This window comes from Pagrus major, chromosome 6 (assembly GCF_040436345.1).
Source record: "Pagrus major chromosome 6, Pma_NU_1.0".
Taxonomy (NCBI): Eukaryota; Metazoa; Chordata; class Actinopteri; order Spariformes; family Sparidae; genus Pagrus; species Pagrus major.
Window position 1 is genome coordinate 5,962,932 of NC_133220.1, and position 17,726 is coordinate 5,980,657.

At 40.7% G+C, this 17,726-nt stretch overlaps 1 protein-coding gene across 3 annotated transcripts in view; it reads left to right on the forward strand.

The window, feature by feature from the left end:
• The window catches only part of ptprt (protein tyrosine phosphatase receptor type T), a 257,994-nt gene that overhangs the window by 11,218 nt on the left and 229,050 nt on the right, over positions 1 to 17,726 (forward strand). For all 3 annotated transcript variants that reach the window (XM_073468585.1, XM_073468587.1, XM_073468586.1), the window contains exon 7: positions 14,661 to 14,954. In XM_073468585.1, coding sequence (XP_073324686.1) covers positions 14,661 to 14,954 — 294 coding nt within the window. The remainder of the gene's footprint in view (positions 1 to 14,660; positions 14,955 to 17,726) is intronic.

Sequence of the window (17,726 nt, forward strand, 5' to 3'; positions counted from 1 at the left end):
TGTACATTTGTGTATTTTTGAGTTTTTTCATTCTATTCATTCATGTGTGGTGGGAACGTGTGCGCAGCTGAATTTGTGTCTAGGTGTGTGTATCTGCATGCTGTGTTATTTGTGTGCTCACGTGTGAGGTGTCAAAGTGTGCGTGTGTGTGTGTATGTGTATTTGTGGGTCCCCCCTGAGCTGCTAAGTGAAATCAGGGTTAATTAGTGTTTTGTTCAGCCAGGTGTGACCAGGGGAAATCTGGAGAGAGACACTTCTCATGTTACAGGGCCCGCTCTGTGCACTGAGTATGTGTGGGTGTGTGTGTCCCACGTGCTGATGCATGCATGTTAATCTGTGACACAGCACTGCTGGCCGGCCGAACAGATGATGTCTTCCTGAAAAATTGACAAACTGAAAAGAAGGCGGCCGAAAATAAACATTCAGAAGCCACCTTCTGGTGGAGCTCTATCTGAAGGCACATTTGAACAAAGGACTCAGACTCTGCTGATTTAAAATCATCAATAATACAATAGAATAATACTTATTCTAAAGTAAAAGGACTGACATTTAAAGCCACCATGCGAATCATCTTCCAATTGATTCCGGATGGTGTTTAAATATTCCCAAATCCGGCATTCTGTGTGCATGTGATATGAGCACAGCATCCCCTGCAGCATCCTCGCAAGGGAGTATTTCTACTGTGCTTGCACAAATGCGGTCCTAAAAGCACAAGCTCAACCCTACCTATGTACTCGCAAATACTAAACAGTCACTTACTCGTCAAGTTGACACAGAGACTTTGGAGGGGGGGATGGTGGAGAGTGGCTGACGTCTCCCGTCCTTTTATAAGCCACTTTCAACACCCACAGTCTCAAACTTTTTCAAGGTGATGTGAGCTTTTCCAAAACCGAATAGTCATTTTAGCCACACTAAACCAGACCTATTCAACTGGCAGACGGTGGGCTGATTGGGGCTCATTAACAGCCTCATTCTGGTCCTTTGATAAATTTGTCAGTTGGCATTTTTTGCGTCTGTTGCTAAACACAAAATACTCTTATTTCATTAAAAAGTTTTAAGCCAGGCTTGAAGCAGAGGGGATTTACAAGAATCAAACAGACAACCCTCTTCTACAATTAAAAAGGTACATTTAGTCTTTCCTTTATTTTTCGAAGTAAGAAATACAGCTGTTTATAAAAACAACAGTTTTTAGAATTCTTCATACTTCAAACATTGAAGACAAAGAATAACTTAAAATTAAAATGAATGAAATAGCATCTTTCACAGACACAGACAGCGAACAATCAAATGCTGTGAGGACAAAAAAGATTACCAAAAAATACAACAATGCATGGACTACAGTATTTTCTTTGTTGTTCTTAATTATTTCTTTGTCTGCTGCAGAAAAACAAAAACAGTTTCCCGTTATACTTGCGCTGACACCTTCATCTAAAGGCTCAGAAAGTAAAAAGGCTGAGGGTACTGTATATTTAATACCAAGCTCAACTTCACACCTCCACTCCCATCTTTCCATCATTCAGTATTCCGTCTGTCTCGTCCCCTCACTTCCTCATTCTCCCCGTATTCACACCTCCGCCTCGCTTCACACCTTCCTTTTAAGTTAATGCTGTTATGTTAAAGAAAACACGCAGTGACAGCGATTTCTTGTAAACACAACCTCCTCCCTGCCTTGCTTTTAAATGGACTTATCTTTGCATTAACGACACCAAGAGGTATTCTTGTCATGAGAAAACATCTAATAAACGGGAGGGAAGGAATTATTTTCAAGTATTAAAGGAGATAAGAGCGAAAGTACAAAATACACAGAACATAGACAAGCTACTAGTGAAAGCTACTCTTGAAAGAAGTTGAGAAAAGTTTTTATAATTGAGGAAAAGTCCGTTTTTTTGTAACAAGACACATGCATTCTTGTACACACACGTAAACACAGTCATTGTCCAGTGTGGTCAGACAATGAAGGATGTCCTTGAAGAACATGTCAGGAAAAATGACAGGCTGCTGGAAGCACACAAATACACACACACACACACACACAGATGTTTTTCTCTGCTCCTGTGCGTTTCTCATTTGTATGGCTCTTGTCGAACAGATGCAGTCAAAGCCCCAGGGCAACAAGGTCTCAACCATACCCCCGACTGTGCTTGTGTGTACGTGCGTGTGTGTGTGTATATGTGTGTCAGAGAGTGAGCAAGCTTGCATGCTGACGTGTCTGTGTCTCAGGGGGGCTTTATTTGGGCTGTGTATCTGCATTCGTGTGTGTGTGTGTGTGTGTGTGTGTGTGTGTGTGTGTGTGTGTGTGTGTGTGTGTTGTGTATGGGTATTTGGGCAGCAGTGTGTGTGTTCTGTCTGTCAGAGATAAGACTCAGTGGGGCGTAGCAAAGATCCAGGAGAGCGACTGTCAGCCAGTGCCCCTCGGACACCATGCAGAGTGTGTGTGTGTGTTCCCCAGGAATACTGCTCCATCTTTCTAAGTCTCCCTGGGTGGTCATAAAGCTGATTGTAGTCCAAGAATTAGACCCAGCAGTGCCACCGCGGTGTGTAAGTGTCTCTGAATGTGTGTGTGTCTGCATATGTGTGCTTGTGTGTCCATAGAGCTTTCTGCAGCCCAGAGCTCATTCCCAGCATCTTCTATGTGTCTGTTCCCTGATAAGGAAATCAATAGGAGAGTGGACAGCTCAGCTCCACGTGTCAAATGTGTGGAAACCCACCGACGCTTCGAACTCCCACTGGGTGTGAACACAAACACAACCTACAATTTAGAAAAATAACACTCGAAAAGTATGTTTCACTTCCAAGTGGGGTGTTTTATTCCAAAATGAGATGTCAAACATTGAAAAAGGCACACATGAGAAATGCCAAACGTGTATAGAAAAGTTTCCTTTACCGAGCATTCTGCAGTTGTTGGATAATATTTTAATATATGATGCCACATTCTGAAGTTATCTTAAAGTACAATGCATTCTCCGAGAATAATAATAGAGGAGTCATTTGCGATTGATTATGCCCAAAGGCTATTGGGGACTTTTAATTTGAAACATCTACAGGAAGCTGTAAGTATTGTGATATGCAGGAAGATAACAGAGAACAAAAAATTACAACCAACTGCAAGTGGAGTGAAAACAGTGTTTTTGTTCAGAAAGGAGTAAGAAATAACTCATATTGGACAGAAAAGAGAATAAATGCTTTAGAAATGTAAATTGTTGTGAATATCTCTAGTAAAAAGCTAATAAGGACGAAGTGTTTAGTTAACAACAAACAACACCAGCAGCAAATTAAAGTGGAAAAGGGGGAAATATCTGAAATTTAGCTCTGCCTCTAATATAACCCTGTATCAAATAGAGGCGTTGCAACAGCTATGCATAATGTGCATAGTATTCTTCTTTCTGGGAAAACTAAATTTCAGGGACACGGGAACAATGTTTCTGGTACTTCTGGGAAAAGAAACCTCATCAGTGAATGGTCAGCTTGAGATGTAATTAAATTATGAAAATTCTCTGAGACAAGAGAAAGATTTGCTTCCTTAGGAGAAAGAAAACTTCCTGCATTTTCTGTGAAAAGTTTTGCGAGTTTGTTCATCTGCCTACATCAGGGTGTGCATGTGTCTGAGAGTGTGTGTGTGTGTGTGTGTGTGTGTGTGTGTGTTCATGTGTGTATGTGAAGAGAAGAGCATACACCCATAAAGTGTACACTCCACCTGCCTCTTTAACCAGGTCCTTAGGGCTTGCCTTAGGGGATGTGTGAGTTTGTGTGTGTTGTGTTGTGTACGCTGGGAAGTTTGTCATGTCATTGGTATTCCATGTCCATTGCTCTTTCATGTGCATCGGCCTGTGTGCGCATGTGCATCTGTATTGGGTGTGTGTGTGTGTCGGAGAAAGTGGACACTTCACACAGAATATCTGAAGAGAAATATAAGTAATGCATGAACAGATAGGTGAGGAGGAGGAGGAGGAGGACTGGAGGTGAGAAAAAGAAAAGGTAGAGAAGCAGAGAGAGAGAGGGTCAGTGAGAAGTGAGGGGAGCAGAGAGGAGAGGATGATCAGGAGGTGAAAAGTTGAAAGACTGGGGAGAGCCCCACGACAGTGAGGCTGTAAAGAGAGGCCAACGAAACTTGTACAACAGGAGAAGTTAACAAAAAGGAAAATAAGGAGTAAAAATGATGCAAAATGGGAAGAAATATGATTATGTTAGTGATCTAACCAGTGAAACCCTAACCAGAGAAGTTAAGCCAAAGCTGACAGCTTCAGTCCCATCAGTTGTTTCTGTCATTGCACCACCATCTCATGAACTGTCTAACTGTATGTTCATGTGGATGAGAGCAGCTAAATGCCAAAAAAGTTTGGAGTTTGGAGAGTTTGAAGGAGAGATGTGTCCACTACCAGTGTCCTGCTGTTTTGCTCCTGTGAAGCCGACAGATTTAAGAGTAATTCTCACTTCATTAAAAGCTGTCTGGTTAAGGAGTATTTCTGTGACTCTTAGAGGATCAGTGTCTCTTTTAGGCTCCTTCTTTCTGTCGTTCCTCCTATTTTCCTCAACTTCTCCCACCTTCTCTGTCGGTCTTTATATTTCAGAGATTAGACTCTATCTGGGACTTTTATCCCTAGCAGCTTACAGTAAGAGAGCAGGTAGAAGTTTCCTTTCATGTTCATGGACACGTCGGCAGAACTGATGCAGTTGTTTGACACGATCACAGATTTGGGGAAATGAGCTTAAAATCAAAGGCTGTGTTTGTACTATGGAAAGATGAGACATGGTTGCTTTGTAACCCTCATCTCCTGAATATCCTCCTTGATGACAGTATCATTAAGGCATAAGGAAACACCTGTGTTCGGGGTAACCCGGTCAGGTAGTCAAATACTACCTATGTGATAAGACATTAGTTCTACATAAGCTGCTTTGCCACCTTTGCTGTAGTTTGAGGACAATGACAGCTTCACATTTAAAGTTTAGGAAGAAATGAGCATGAAAAACAAGACTTCATAAATACTGTAGCACAGAACAGCACTTGAAGCAGAGGAAAGAGAAGACCCACCCTTGCCTTTTGTAATGAATTAAGTACATTTATCAGTTAATGCTTTTAAATTAATTCTAACATGAGTTGTCGGTTTTGAATAAAACTAAAGTCTGCAACTGTGGCTTTTGTCTGCACCAAACTGGGAGCATCCACAGTTTTTGTGGAAGGAATTAGAGCCTGACCAGTACTTTTTCTACAAAGACATATTAGACTGGGATGTTGATAGAAGAAAAACCAGGCCAAAAATATACTAAGTTTGCCTCCTATTTCACTCATGTAATACTTAACAGTTGAGTACTACTTAACAGGCTGAGGTGATCAGATAACTTGAATGAATATTAGGTTAGCAGCGACTGTGAGCATCGTCACTTTTTGTCAATTCAAAGCAAACCTGCACAGCTTCAGTCACAAAAATGTCTCCAGCTTTTGTCTGAGGACTCTGGGGGTGAACACAAAGTGATTTTTTTCTGCTTAGAAGTGGACTCAGATGGCTGGAGGGCACGCTGAGTGTGTGTGCATAAATATGTGCTAAAGATGTTTGTGTTTATTTGTGTTTTCCTGTCTGTTATTTATGTATGTGTGGGTCTGCATCTGTTATTCTGTTTTTGTACTTCTGGAGTGTGTGTGTGTGTGTGCGTGTGTGTGTCAAGAGTTACAGGTAGCAGGTGTCTGCCGCAGTGAGTTTGTTGTGAAGAGTGGGGAATCAGATCTTATTTCCCATGATTCTTGCCTCCCCGTTGAGTGTAAAATATACTCCTGTTTGCATCCCCCCCACCAACCCAACCCCGATCTCATTTCTTTCTTTCTTTCTTTCTTTCTTTCTTTCTTTCTTTCTTTCTTTCTTTCTTTCTTTCTTTCTTTCTTTCTTTCTTCCATTATTCCGTTCTTGCTAAATTCTTCTCTACCTCTTGTCTTTCCTCTAGGCTAGATGGAGGCTGTGTGGTTGTGCTATGAATCTTTTGATTAAAGTATTCTTTGTGACCAGGCAGTAGAGAAGGATGTTCCCATTGTGTGTATTTGTGTGTACAAGTGCTGAATTCATTATACCAAGTAATAGGCCTGAGGGAGTATGGAGTGTGTTACTCACAGGTGTATGCACACACAGGCACACAAATACTCAGCAAACTGAAAGCACTCAATCCCCAGGACTTGGAGAAATGTATTAATATAAAAGTGTATACATTTGAGCTGGTAAACAAGAGACTGATTGAGAGAGATTGCACAGACATAAAGAAAGAAATAAAGAAACAATATTAAGTCTTATTTTGTTAGATTAGTTTAAGAGAGAGGAGTTGGAGCACTGGTTTGACTTTATGCCACAACAAAACAATCCTAAAAGGGTTACATGTTATTCATTGGACTTTGTAATAAGTTGGAACTTTTCCATCTCTCACCTTTTACACGTTAACAAAGCCAGGAGATGTGGAGGATGATGCAAGGGCAAGTCAGCAGGTCGCTTGTATAGCATGTCGACGGGTGAGTCAGACCTTTTCTCCTCAGGTGGAGTGCATTCATGAGGGTGAGGCAGGATCATCCTCAATTTAAATCTGCAGCATGCAGGACCAGACTCTCAGGTCACAGGCATGTTAGGTGGATGCTATGCTCTCACACAAGTCTTTTCCACCACAAGCTTCTATAAAAATGTGGGATATTAAAAACTAGAAAATAAAAACTTTGTGGGTTGATGTTTTTTTTGGCTATAGTTCACATTTTCTAATAACATGGTGTCAGTTCTTTTTTCCACATGACCAAAGCCATGAACACTCAGTCAACTCCGTAATCTGACAGCTCTGTAGTTAGAAAAGGTTTCCCAGCCGTTGATTTATAGAAGATATGGTTTTTAAAATGAATAGGCTAAAATTATTTGATATCTTTGCTGTGTTTTTCACTAAAATGAGAGGTTAAAAGTGGCACCAACTCTTTCCAAATAACACTATAATTTACATAGCCATAATCGTGATCCTTTCTAAAAAAAAAAAAACTGTTGCTTGACAAAATGACAACGCATTACAGACTGAGTGCTTCTCTGTTCAAGAAATATTGAATGGTGACTTTGGGAACCGTTAATTATTTTTGCATTACTGCAAAATAGATGTACATCTATTTTCAATGAAACGTCTCCAATATGAATTTGTTCCACTCAAACACACAGCATGTGGTGGTTATTAACACTTGATGAGCTGAATTGATTGTATCTGAGGTGGGTCATGCTGATCTGTGTGTGTGTGTGTGTGTGTGTGCGCGCGCACGCTTATCTGTTCTTTCTGAGATGAACTGCTGAGTTCAAGGAGCTGCAAAATAGACCTGGGACGTATCTCTGATAGGAAAGCAACATACGGAAAATTAAAGAGAAGAATTAATATACAGCATGAGCAGAGAAAAAATGAGTTTGTTTCCAACTTTAGACATATTTCAAATATTAAAATGCTAATTAAATGCATTCAGTCCAGTTGAAGTAAAACTAGAATAAATAGGTGTATTAGTGCGTAGAGACATGAGTGAGGCATTCTTGATTTTGTTTTACTTTGGTTAAAGGATCAATGGGTTTATTCCTGAGAGAATTATGACATCGCTAAAGGATAGTCAGACAATCAGACAGATTTTAATCAAACCAACATTAACATTTCATATTTTATATTATAACCAGTGGCCAAAACTATGAAAATATAAGACCCAACTTGTAAGAAACAGTTTTTTTTATACTTAAAATCAAAGAAACAGTAAAATTTGCCTCAAACCAAATACAGTCTAATTTTCTTCTGTTTAAAGTTGCTTTTCAAACCAAAAAAATGTAATGAAATCCCCATAGTGAAGTGAAAGACAAAGGGAGAGTAAGCAGTACATGGACAGGAGGAAAACCTTTCTCTTTCTGTCTCTCTTATCATCCTGACCGTCTTATTATCACCTCCCCTGCTGTTGAAACGGGAGAGAAACTGATTTTAGTGAAGCGATTGTCATTTTCAGTGCAGCTGATTTTTCCATCTTTTCCGCCACCTGGGCGATATCTTTTCTCTCCTCTCTGGTGGGCTGAGTCCTCCTCTATCTGTTTCTCCATCACTCTCTTTTCTCTCTCTCACACACACATACACACACTTTTTCTCTATCTTTGAATCTTTCTCTCTCTGAGAACACGGCAGACCCCGGAAATATTTAATAGCACTTTTTTCTGATTTGCCACAAACACACATGTCAACAGAAATACACAGTCACAAACACATTCACATTATGAGGCAGGTTATAAACTGCCACCGGAGAAGAGGTGATAAAAAAACTAATATTACCAACAAAACAGCTATTACTCCTAAATCTTCCCTCTTTTCCCTCCCTTTTTTCCCTTCATTTCTATACGATTTTTTTACCTCCTCATCCTCAAAATGTATAAGTGTGTGTGTGTGTGTGTGTGTGCGTGTGTGTGTGTGTGTGTGTTTCACTGGCTGTCAGAAGAAGCAGACAGTGAAATGGTAGGAGAACCATTTAGATTGGAAGCACCTGATAAGCAGAGCCATACTGACTCAGTGCTCTCTCCTCTCCACCTCACGAACGTTCTAAGTTTTTCTAACATAATTTCACCTTCTTTCAGTCTCTCCCATGACTTCCTACAGTATGTCAGCTGTTTCTCTTGTAGGTCGTACTCATCAAGAATTCCTTTAACTGGTTCCAGACCCACGGATCAGTATGAGTCAGTCCAGTCAGATGAATGGGTTGCCCTGGTGGCCTCAGGTTTAAGATGCCACCATGAAATATAAATAACAAAAAAATTCTTCAGGGTCACGGTGTACCACAGGGATCTTAATTGGGCCCTGTGCTGTTTTACCTGGTGAATAGATTATATTGTAGAATGGACTGACAAATAAGTATCTTGATGCACATGGTAATGTTTGCTGTATTGCTCATTTATTTTAGCCAACAAGCTATTGAGAAATGACACCCATACTTACCCTGTTTCAGTTAAAACAGAGTCACAAGGGGTAGTGGTTGAAATCCCCCCCCCCCACTGAATGGTACAACCCTTCAAGACTTTCATACGTCATCAGTTAACTTCGATGCTCGCAATTCGTTCACAACCAAGTCATCAAATTAATAAGAACATTCATTACTGGTTGCTAATGTTAGTGGTGCTTTACATGCTAACACCCTACGCTGCCAGACTGCACCGATATTAGAGGAACAGTACCAAGTGCAGCAACGTCACTGCTGGACTTTAGTTAAATTTCAGATATCATGGTGGGCAAGGTGCTATATTGGGATTGTGTCTACATAGGTCTGAAGTGATACTTGGTGCTATTTAATGACGTTACATATTCCTTGTGAATGTGTTTTGTTGATGATTGATGTTCTTTATCACGACTGCAGAGGAGAGGCAGATATGTTCACAGCCATCAGGCACATCTACAGTTGGTCTGTTGTAAAGCAGTCCAATTTGAGAACAACGCCGATATTGCTTTCCTATTTGTCTTTATCACACCGGCTTCTTACTCATCATTCAGATTGATTATTTGGCCTTATTTAGACTAACTCACACAAACAAAATGATTCATGCACACAGTTCCAATCTAGATTAAACACACACACATACACAGATGTATACACACATTTTGTCCCATCTTCAAACACCATGCTGGGATTGCAATACAGTGCAGTAAAAAACTAGATCCATATACTTTGTTCCCTCAGGGTGTAGTAACACGGGTCATTTTTGAGTGTGCGATGCGTCTTTCGACAACAAGGCCCCAGGACACGCAAGATAAAACCTTTATGGGGGCCGGGACTGCTGCAAACATACACACACAAACACACAGAAGTCTTTATTGGCCCACAGTTACAGTGCTGCACTCCTGCTGTATCCCATTTTAAAACTTCATGAGCCCTGCTTGTTTTTACTACGGTGTGAGCGTCTGCAGAGACAAAACGGTGTCCTGCGGGAGGACTCCTGCAGATGTCTCCTCTCTTCTATTTTATATTCATATTTTTATGATATTAATATCTAGGTTTTGCAAATTCAGATTCTTTTTTTTTTTTAAAGGGGAAATAGACAACTTTTCAACTTTCCTCCCCCCTAGAGTTTTCCTGTGGTATTCTAGTTGCAAAGGCCGCATTAGCATGTGGCTACCGCTAGCAGCCTGGCTACTTTCCAAAGCAAAAACAGTAAGAACTGTAAGAATCCCAATTTGCCTCAGAAACCTCAATCTCTATCACTTTTTCTTTTGCAGCCTTGATTTTCTACAGTTATTCCATCTGTTTCACTGTTACCTGGGGATAGCAACCGGGGAAAACAGTGCCTCTTCCTGTTTTGGTTGGCAATGGCAGACACGCTTCCTTTGTGCTGTTATTTGACCTTCATTTCTCCGGGAAAATTGAGCCCCTTGACAGACTGAATAGCATAGTGAAAGTGAGGTTTATACGACACCAATCTTTATGCAGATAGTGTCATTTTTCTACAGCCATTACACTGTTCAATCAGTATTTACTGCAGAATGATAAGTTATAGCAAACAAGTACTCCATTGTGAGTGACTGTTTGAGGTTTCCTGTCACAAAGTTTTAACAAACACCTGTCTGGTGTAATCTGGAAAAACAAAACAAGAACATAATTTTTATTGCCATGCTATAAACCTTTTTTCGAGGCTTTGGGCTGTACTGCTGAGGACGTTTTAGGCTATCTCATTCATCAACTCATCATTCCCCTTAACCTCCTAACCTTTTTCTTCCAAGCACCCTCATCTCCCTCCATTTTTGCACGAGTTCATCCTTCTTTTTGTCCCCTCAATTAGTTTTCTTCCTCCTTCTTCAGTCCTTTCCTTCTTCTACTTGACCAAATCTTTCTTCCATCATCCATGATTCTTTTTTTGCTCTCCTCTCACCAACAAAACCTTTCTTCTTCTCTTCTTCCTTTTATCCCTCCTCTCACACTTCATTAGGATCACTGTATGAAGGCCAACTGTAGTTGATGAGCAATTAGAGTGAGTCTGTGTACCATTTCTGTATGCATGTGAGGAGATGTGTTTCTGTGTACAGATGGATACATTTGTGTGTAAAATTGTACACAATAAAACATGTCTGTGTATCTCTGGGCTAGCCTCCAGTTCCAAATGTGTGTATGTGCAAGTATATGAATGTCTTTGTGTGTGTACATGCAAGCACAGGCATCACTTTGTGTGAATGTATTCACATGCGTATAATAGGTACAAGTATGTGTGACACCCCATGTCATCGTGGGCGCCAGGTTGTGTGTCACTGGGTGGCCTCTGTAACTCTCCGCTGTAAACGAGCTGGCAGAGGGAGCGATGGAGGGATGGTGGGAGGAAACAGACGGAGGGAGGGAGTGATTGAACGATCTTGCTCTTTCTTCCTGTGGAGTAACATCAGGAGAAGTTGTTGAATATAAATGATGTTAATGAAGATTTGAGTCTCTGTTGCAGCAGTTGTAAAACACAGTTAACAGGCCACGTTTTAAAGGAGGTTGTTAAAGATTTGACATGTTTAATACTACAGTATTTGTACTTTGCATTGCAGCTCATCATTTTACAAATTATGTTACTATACTGCAGATTTCAGATTTTTTTTTTTTTGAGATCCACATTAATGTTTAAATCTACCCTTTTTATGAACAGAGGAAGGAAATTGCAACAGGATTAGACCAATTTTGGCTGCTTCCGGTGAATCACCCTTAAAAATGTCTTGGAGTAAAGGAAGTTCTCTTTTATTACAACAGAGATGAAACCATTAAGAAAATTGGACACACAAATGAAAAAAAAAATCTCTCCTTTTCAGGTTAATGAAGGCAAATAAATGTATTGTTCTCTGTATCACTATAAATTTTATTTTGGGAAGGAAACCATTGGTGCAAGGGTTCATAAACATAGCTGCACTTTGTTTTTGACTGGAACACGTGCATTCAGATGTATGCGATGCACATATACATTCACCCACAGATGCATAGTGATGCTTTTTGTCCTCCACTCTCTCCTGCACTCAGGAATGCACAAACAGACTCAGACACACACACACACACACACACTCACAGCCTCCATATAGTGGAGATGGATGAGTGTGCGGTGACTGACAGTTGATTCATCGGTCCCGCAGCCCGCCATACATATTCTAATGCAGCCTGGAGGAAAGTAAAAAACTTGGAGAGTGAGATCAGGACTTTGCTTTTAGACAGCAGGAGGAGAAGGGCCATTATTCTTAGCTAGCATAACGTAGCTGTCAACTGACAAAGCACCTGCCACGGACAAAAAAATAAGATTTATACTCAGAAACCTAGACTTCAATCTCAAAAGGACTCTTTAAGTCGCAGCTTTTTGAGAAGCTTACTGTATGGAGCAAGGAGTTCATTGTGTACCAGTACATGTTTGATGATCTGCCCTACATCATACATGCATTTCTTTTTCAGCATTATTGTCCCCATACCTTTACAGTTTATGCAATCTGTGATATCATAATAACTCTTTCCTGGGAACTTGAACGTGTCGAAATAGAGATGAAGAGGGGGGTGTGTGGAGGCTCAGGTAGATATGTTGTGTCAGTTTGGAGGCTTTAAGGTCACAGCTGAGCTATGGAGAACTGAAAACTTTATCGATCTAAAATACACAATGTTCAGCTGTGAACATACTAAGATTATCAAGACGTCAGTCCACTCTAGAGGGATGCCTTCTGTGTTTTCTGTGGAGCTCAGGCAGATCGTCTCATCATTCTGCTTAAAAACAGTGTCAGTGCCTCTGTCCAAGGTGCTGATCCTGCAACCTTTAGGAATACAGGAGCTGTCCATGGTAGTAGTTTAGACTCATGCAGTTATCTCACTGTTGCAGTCTGATGACCAACAGTAAAACTCCAATGGTAATTAATTATCCTTATATAATACATGTGAAGAGGATGTGGTATTTTTAGTTCCCACTTCTTCTGTCGTTATGAGCTTGAGAGCTCTTTTTCACCATTTTGTGTAACATTTTGAAGAGGTCTCACTATTCATGTGGATGTTGGTTATCTCACTTGGAAAAGAAGCTGCTCTCTCCAGTTTGGTTTTGAGAAAAAAAAAAAGGAGGGAGTAATAAAACATCCTATGCTTTTAGGGTTGACAGAGGCCATTATTTTAAAAGTAGCATAATGTGGAAGTCTAGTGGCAAAGTAGCTGTCAGCAACATGTCAACAAAATGATGGATTAGTGCTAAAGGTGGAGAACTTGCTCTGTAAAATGTCTCCTTTTTAGCTTTTAGTGGCAGCTGTTTTCAATGCAAAACTGTGTCTGCTCCTACTTTACATGTACATCACATTGTAACCATTTAGTGGCTGCTGTCTTGCACAGCCTGCAGCTGTGATGGCAGAATAAGCTTTGATTCATAGCTGATTCATTTCCACAGAGATTAACAACATATTCCAGGAGTCTATGAGGGTCCAAGGGTAGAACTAGGGCTGGGTTTAAAAAAATCTATTTTCCGATGTCAGTCTTTCTTCATTTGAATGATCCGATATCGATTCATAAAATCCAGAGATTGATCTTTAAATATATGCCTTTTCCTGTGGATGTGTGACAGGGTCCGAAGTTAACACGTGTGGGTAGATTTTCCATTTGGAGAGTGAATCTCTGAAGGCTATCCACCACACTGTCCCATACATGTTTGTACATGAAAAGTCATGTAATTAAAAAGTATGCTGAGTCTCTGCTGCTCTTGTCTTCTGCTGTGTGTCTCTGTTGGATTTCAAACACACACACAGGGACAGGGACTACACGATACATTCAGGTGCATCTTGTAAACTCAGAAATATATATTTGAATGGCCATGAAGGATATTTCAAACAGGAAAGTTTCTTTTTTTTTCTTATTTTCCTACATCTGTCATTACTTTCTTCTGTCACTAGACCATTTTTAATAATTAGATGCTCAGATTAAAACAAAATCCCATTCATTTCTCCAAAAATCAAATTTAATTTAATTTTTGATGTAAAAACACTGTGACTGAAATATTCCTAACCAAATCCATATTGAATCGAATCAAATCTGAAATCAAATTGAATCTGGGCCATGTGAATCGGAATCATAACCCTTTGGAAAATCATTGGCAATACCCAGCTGTAGGTAGAACAACAACATATAAAGTCCCAGTCACTGACTGGAGTCTAACTCTATAGTGATACAATCATAACAGACTATATTGAGATTTATATGGTTTTAAAGCAATCTGCTTAAAAATATTTGCCTCTTAACTTTCTTTCATCATTTTTATGGATATTTTTATTGGGGGAATCACTCAAGGCCTGCAAATATCTCAAAGCAGGTGGTACATAAAACGCCACATAATGAAATGATGCATTTGAAATTGTGTTTGTTATTTTTGAAAATTACGCTGAGCACCCTAAGGGTTGTACAACATTCATTTGTTGAGTTTTACACACTTAGGCACCACTGATTGGACTTTAATATAGTTTTGGAAGAGGACTTCTGTAATGTATTCTAATTTAATAGTGTTTAGCTCGGGTGGGGGTACAGTTACAGTCAAATCAAGGTGATATATTTGTTTTGTGATTTGCTCTGAGACTGAACAGCAGGATTCAACAGGGACTACATGTTTTATTGATTTCTTTTTCAATAGAATATTCTCTGATTATAAGATCTGAATCTACAACTAATCACCTCTGTTCCCATTTCACAGCTCCGCCCACCCCCATCGCACCACCTGAGCTTCTGGCTGTCGGCGCCACCTACCTTTGGATCAAACCAAACGCCAACAGCATCATCGGCGATGGGCCGATCATCCTGAAGGAGGTGGAGTACCGCACTACTTCAGGGAACTGGGCCGAGACACACGTGGTGGACGCCCCCACCTACAAACTGTGGCATCTGGACCCAGATGTGGAGTATGAGATCAAAGTCCTGCTGTCCAGACCTGGGGAGGGAGGAACAGGGCCACCAGGGCCGCCGCTGGTCACCAGGACCAAATGTGCAGGTGAGTGACGGCTCCTCTTTTTTTGTATTCAAGCTTTCTCTTCTTTCTCTTTTCATTCTCTTTTTCCGGTGACACTTCAGTTACAAAATCTCCCTGTTATTGTTGCTGTTGTCTCCCGTATTTACCTTTTTCTTTTTGATAGTGGCTTTGTTCTTTGTTGTCTTTCCTTCGTTGTTGAGGAGGGCTCTGTTGTGGTCCAGAATGGTCATGCTATGCTGAATAGAAACAGTCGCTATTAACTTATGTTCTAGACTCAAAGTATGGATTAAATACTCTGCTCACTTGACAAATCAAACTCTGTTGTTGAGAGATTGTAGAGAAGGTAAATAACCTATGGTCTGGATCTGGTTAAAGCTTCCGTCTGAATGATCTGGTATAGAGATAAAGAGGCTAGAAGGCAGATGAGCAAAAGAACGTGAGAAAAAAAGGAGAAAAAAATGTTTCCCAATTACTCCTTCTTGAGAACGAGAGAGCGAATCAAAGAAGATGATAATTGGGATGTTAAGAAGGTGCCCCACAGATGAAGGAGAGGTAGAGTGCAGGGGTTGGAGGAGGAGAGGAGGAGGAGACGATAGGGGAGGTTAGGTGGGGGCAATCATGGCCGATAATGAGGATCCCAGCGGGGGTGTTAGGACACAATGTGTGACAGTTCATTTCATAAAGTGACAGCCCATCAGATCTCGTGATGTACTGTGTGTGTGTGTGTCTGTGGGGACTAGTTAACCCTGTAGGACGCCATCATCACCAATCTTCTCTTTTCTCTTTCTCTCTTTCCTTTCTCTTCTGCGTTTTTTGGTCACATTTATTCTTTTCTTTAATTCCACATTAATTTTTCTTCGTGTAATTGTGCTTGTTTCTCCTTCCCATTTCTCTTTCCCTTTCAACTTGTTCCCTCCCTTTTTTCTGTCTCTGATTCTTCCTCTTTCCTGTTCTTTCACTCCTTTTTCCATTTTTCCTCCTCACTTCCTATTTGTCTCCTCCCCTTATCTTTCCCTGGCTTTGTTGTATCCCCCTTTTCTCCCTTTTCTGTCTCTATGCTTCTTTCACAGCTACTTTTTGAACACATATTCTCTTCATTCCTTCACTCTATTTTTTCCTTTCCTTTCTCCTCCTTTTGCCAGAATTCTCACCTGTCTTCCTATTCCACTCTTTTGAATGTTTCCCACCTCTCCCATTTCTCCATATTTCTTCCCCCCTTTTCTTTTACCTTTTCTCTCTTTTTTTTGCTGTCAGTCTCACTCAGCCATTTTCTTTTAGCTTTTTCTGATGCAAAGAAAAAAGACAAAAGCCTTTGTAGAGTAGAGATGGAGTGAGTGAGACAAAGAGAGAATGAGAACAGGCGACTGGGGATGAGTTGGCGAAAGAGTGAAGGTGCCGATGTGAAGAGAGATTCTGCTCAATCTGCATTTAACCTTTGATCCACAGAGGAGAGAGAGGGAGAAGCACTTGAATAGTTCTGCTTCCTTATTACTGATGATGCCTTTATCTCGCCTGGAACAAAATGTAGCCTGTGTGTGTCTTGGGGCTGTGGTTGTTTATGTTTACTTTTCAAGTAAGTTGTGTCAAAACTTTAATTTAATTGGAATGGGAATTTGACGTGTCTGTGGTTCTGTGTGTGTCTTTTTTTTGTGCATATTTTTGCTTTTGTGTGTCAGTGTTTTTACCTCATTGTGTGTGTGTGTTTGCGGTGTCTGCTGTCTGCCCCCCTGAATTTTTTACTCTGTGGTAATCAGCAGGTGAAAATTATGTGCTAACAGTACAGACTCTCTTTCTATCCTCCTCTGTCTCTGTTTCCCTCTCGCCTACTTTCCCCCTTCTTTCTGTCTCTCTCTCTGTCTATGCCTTTCTATTCCATCTTAAAGGATAAGGAACACATTATTAAATATTTTTCTTCTCGTCAACAAATCCCTTCCACTGTCTTTGGCACCCCCTTTGTTTCTGCTTTAGATGTACTAATTGTGATAAATCTACAAGGATACTCATTAAAAGGCTCAGTAATTTCTTCACATATCTGGGCACTGTAGTTTAAAGCAAATGTTACCCAAACGGGAATAAATGGTGCGGGAGCTTTCATTTTGCTCAGTCAGAAATTCAGATTAAAGTGAGTCTCGAACCACTGAACATTTTGTGTAGTGTGTGTATTTAAAGTGCATGTAAAAGTAGCCACCAGGCATCAGCAGCCACAGACAGACAGACTAAACAAGAAGAAATAAACCAAAGGTGTGAAAAGAACAAAAATATCAGGGAGGAGAAGAGGAGGACGACAGCAGGATGAAATCTACAGTGAGAAAGAAAAGGAAAGGATATAAATGTGGAGAAGAGGAGGAAGAGAAGAGACAAGAGCAGTGGAGAAGAAAGTGATTGAAGTGGGCCAAAGAGAGCGAGGGAAAGACAGAGAGGTGGTTGATGTGAAGTGAAGTGGGACAGAGGTGCTGGTCACGGTCACTATGTGTGTGTGTTCTGGTTTGTGTGTAAAGCGTAGTAGAAAGGAACATGTGTTTCTGGGCTAGTGGCGCTGTGTTGAGCTGTCACATCCATTCACGGGGTGCTTTGTGTGTGTGTTTGTGTGTGTGTGTGTGTGATGCGATTGGAGCAGGCAGGTATGACAGCTGTTCAAAAGCCTGCTGGCTACTGGCAGTGTTGGCGTGTGTGTGTTTGTCTCCACACCTTCTGTGTTCACCTTTCTGTTCCTGTTAGCTTCCACAGCCCCAACTCAGGCCTCAGCAACCGGCCGAGTCATCTTTATAAAGCGGCTTCTTGTAGCATTTTTAA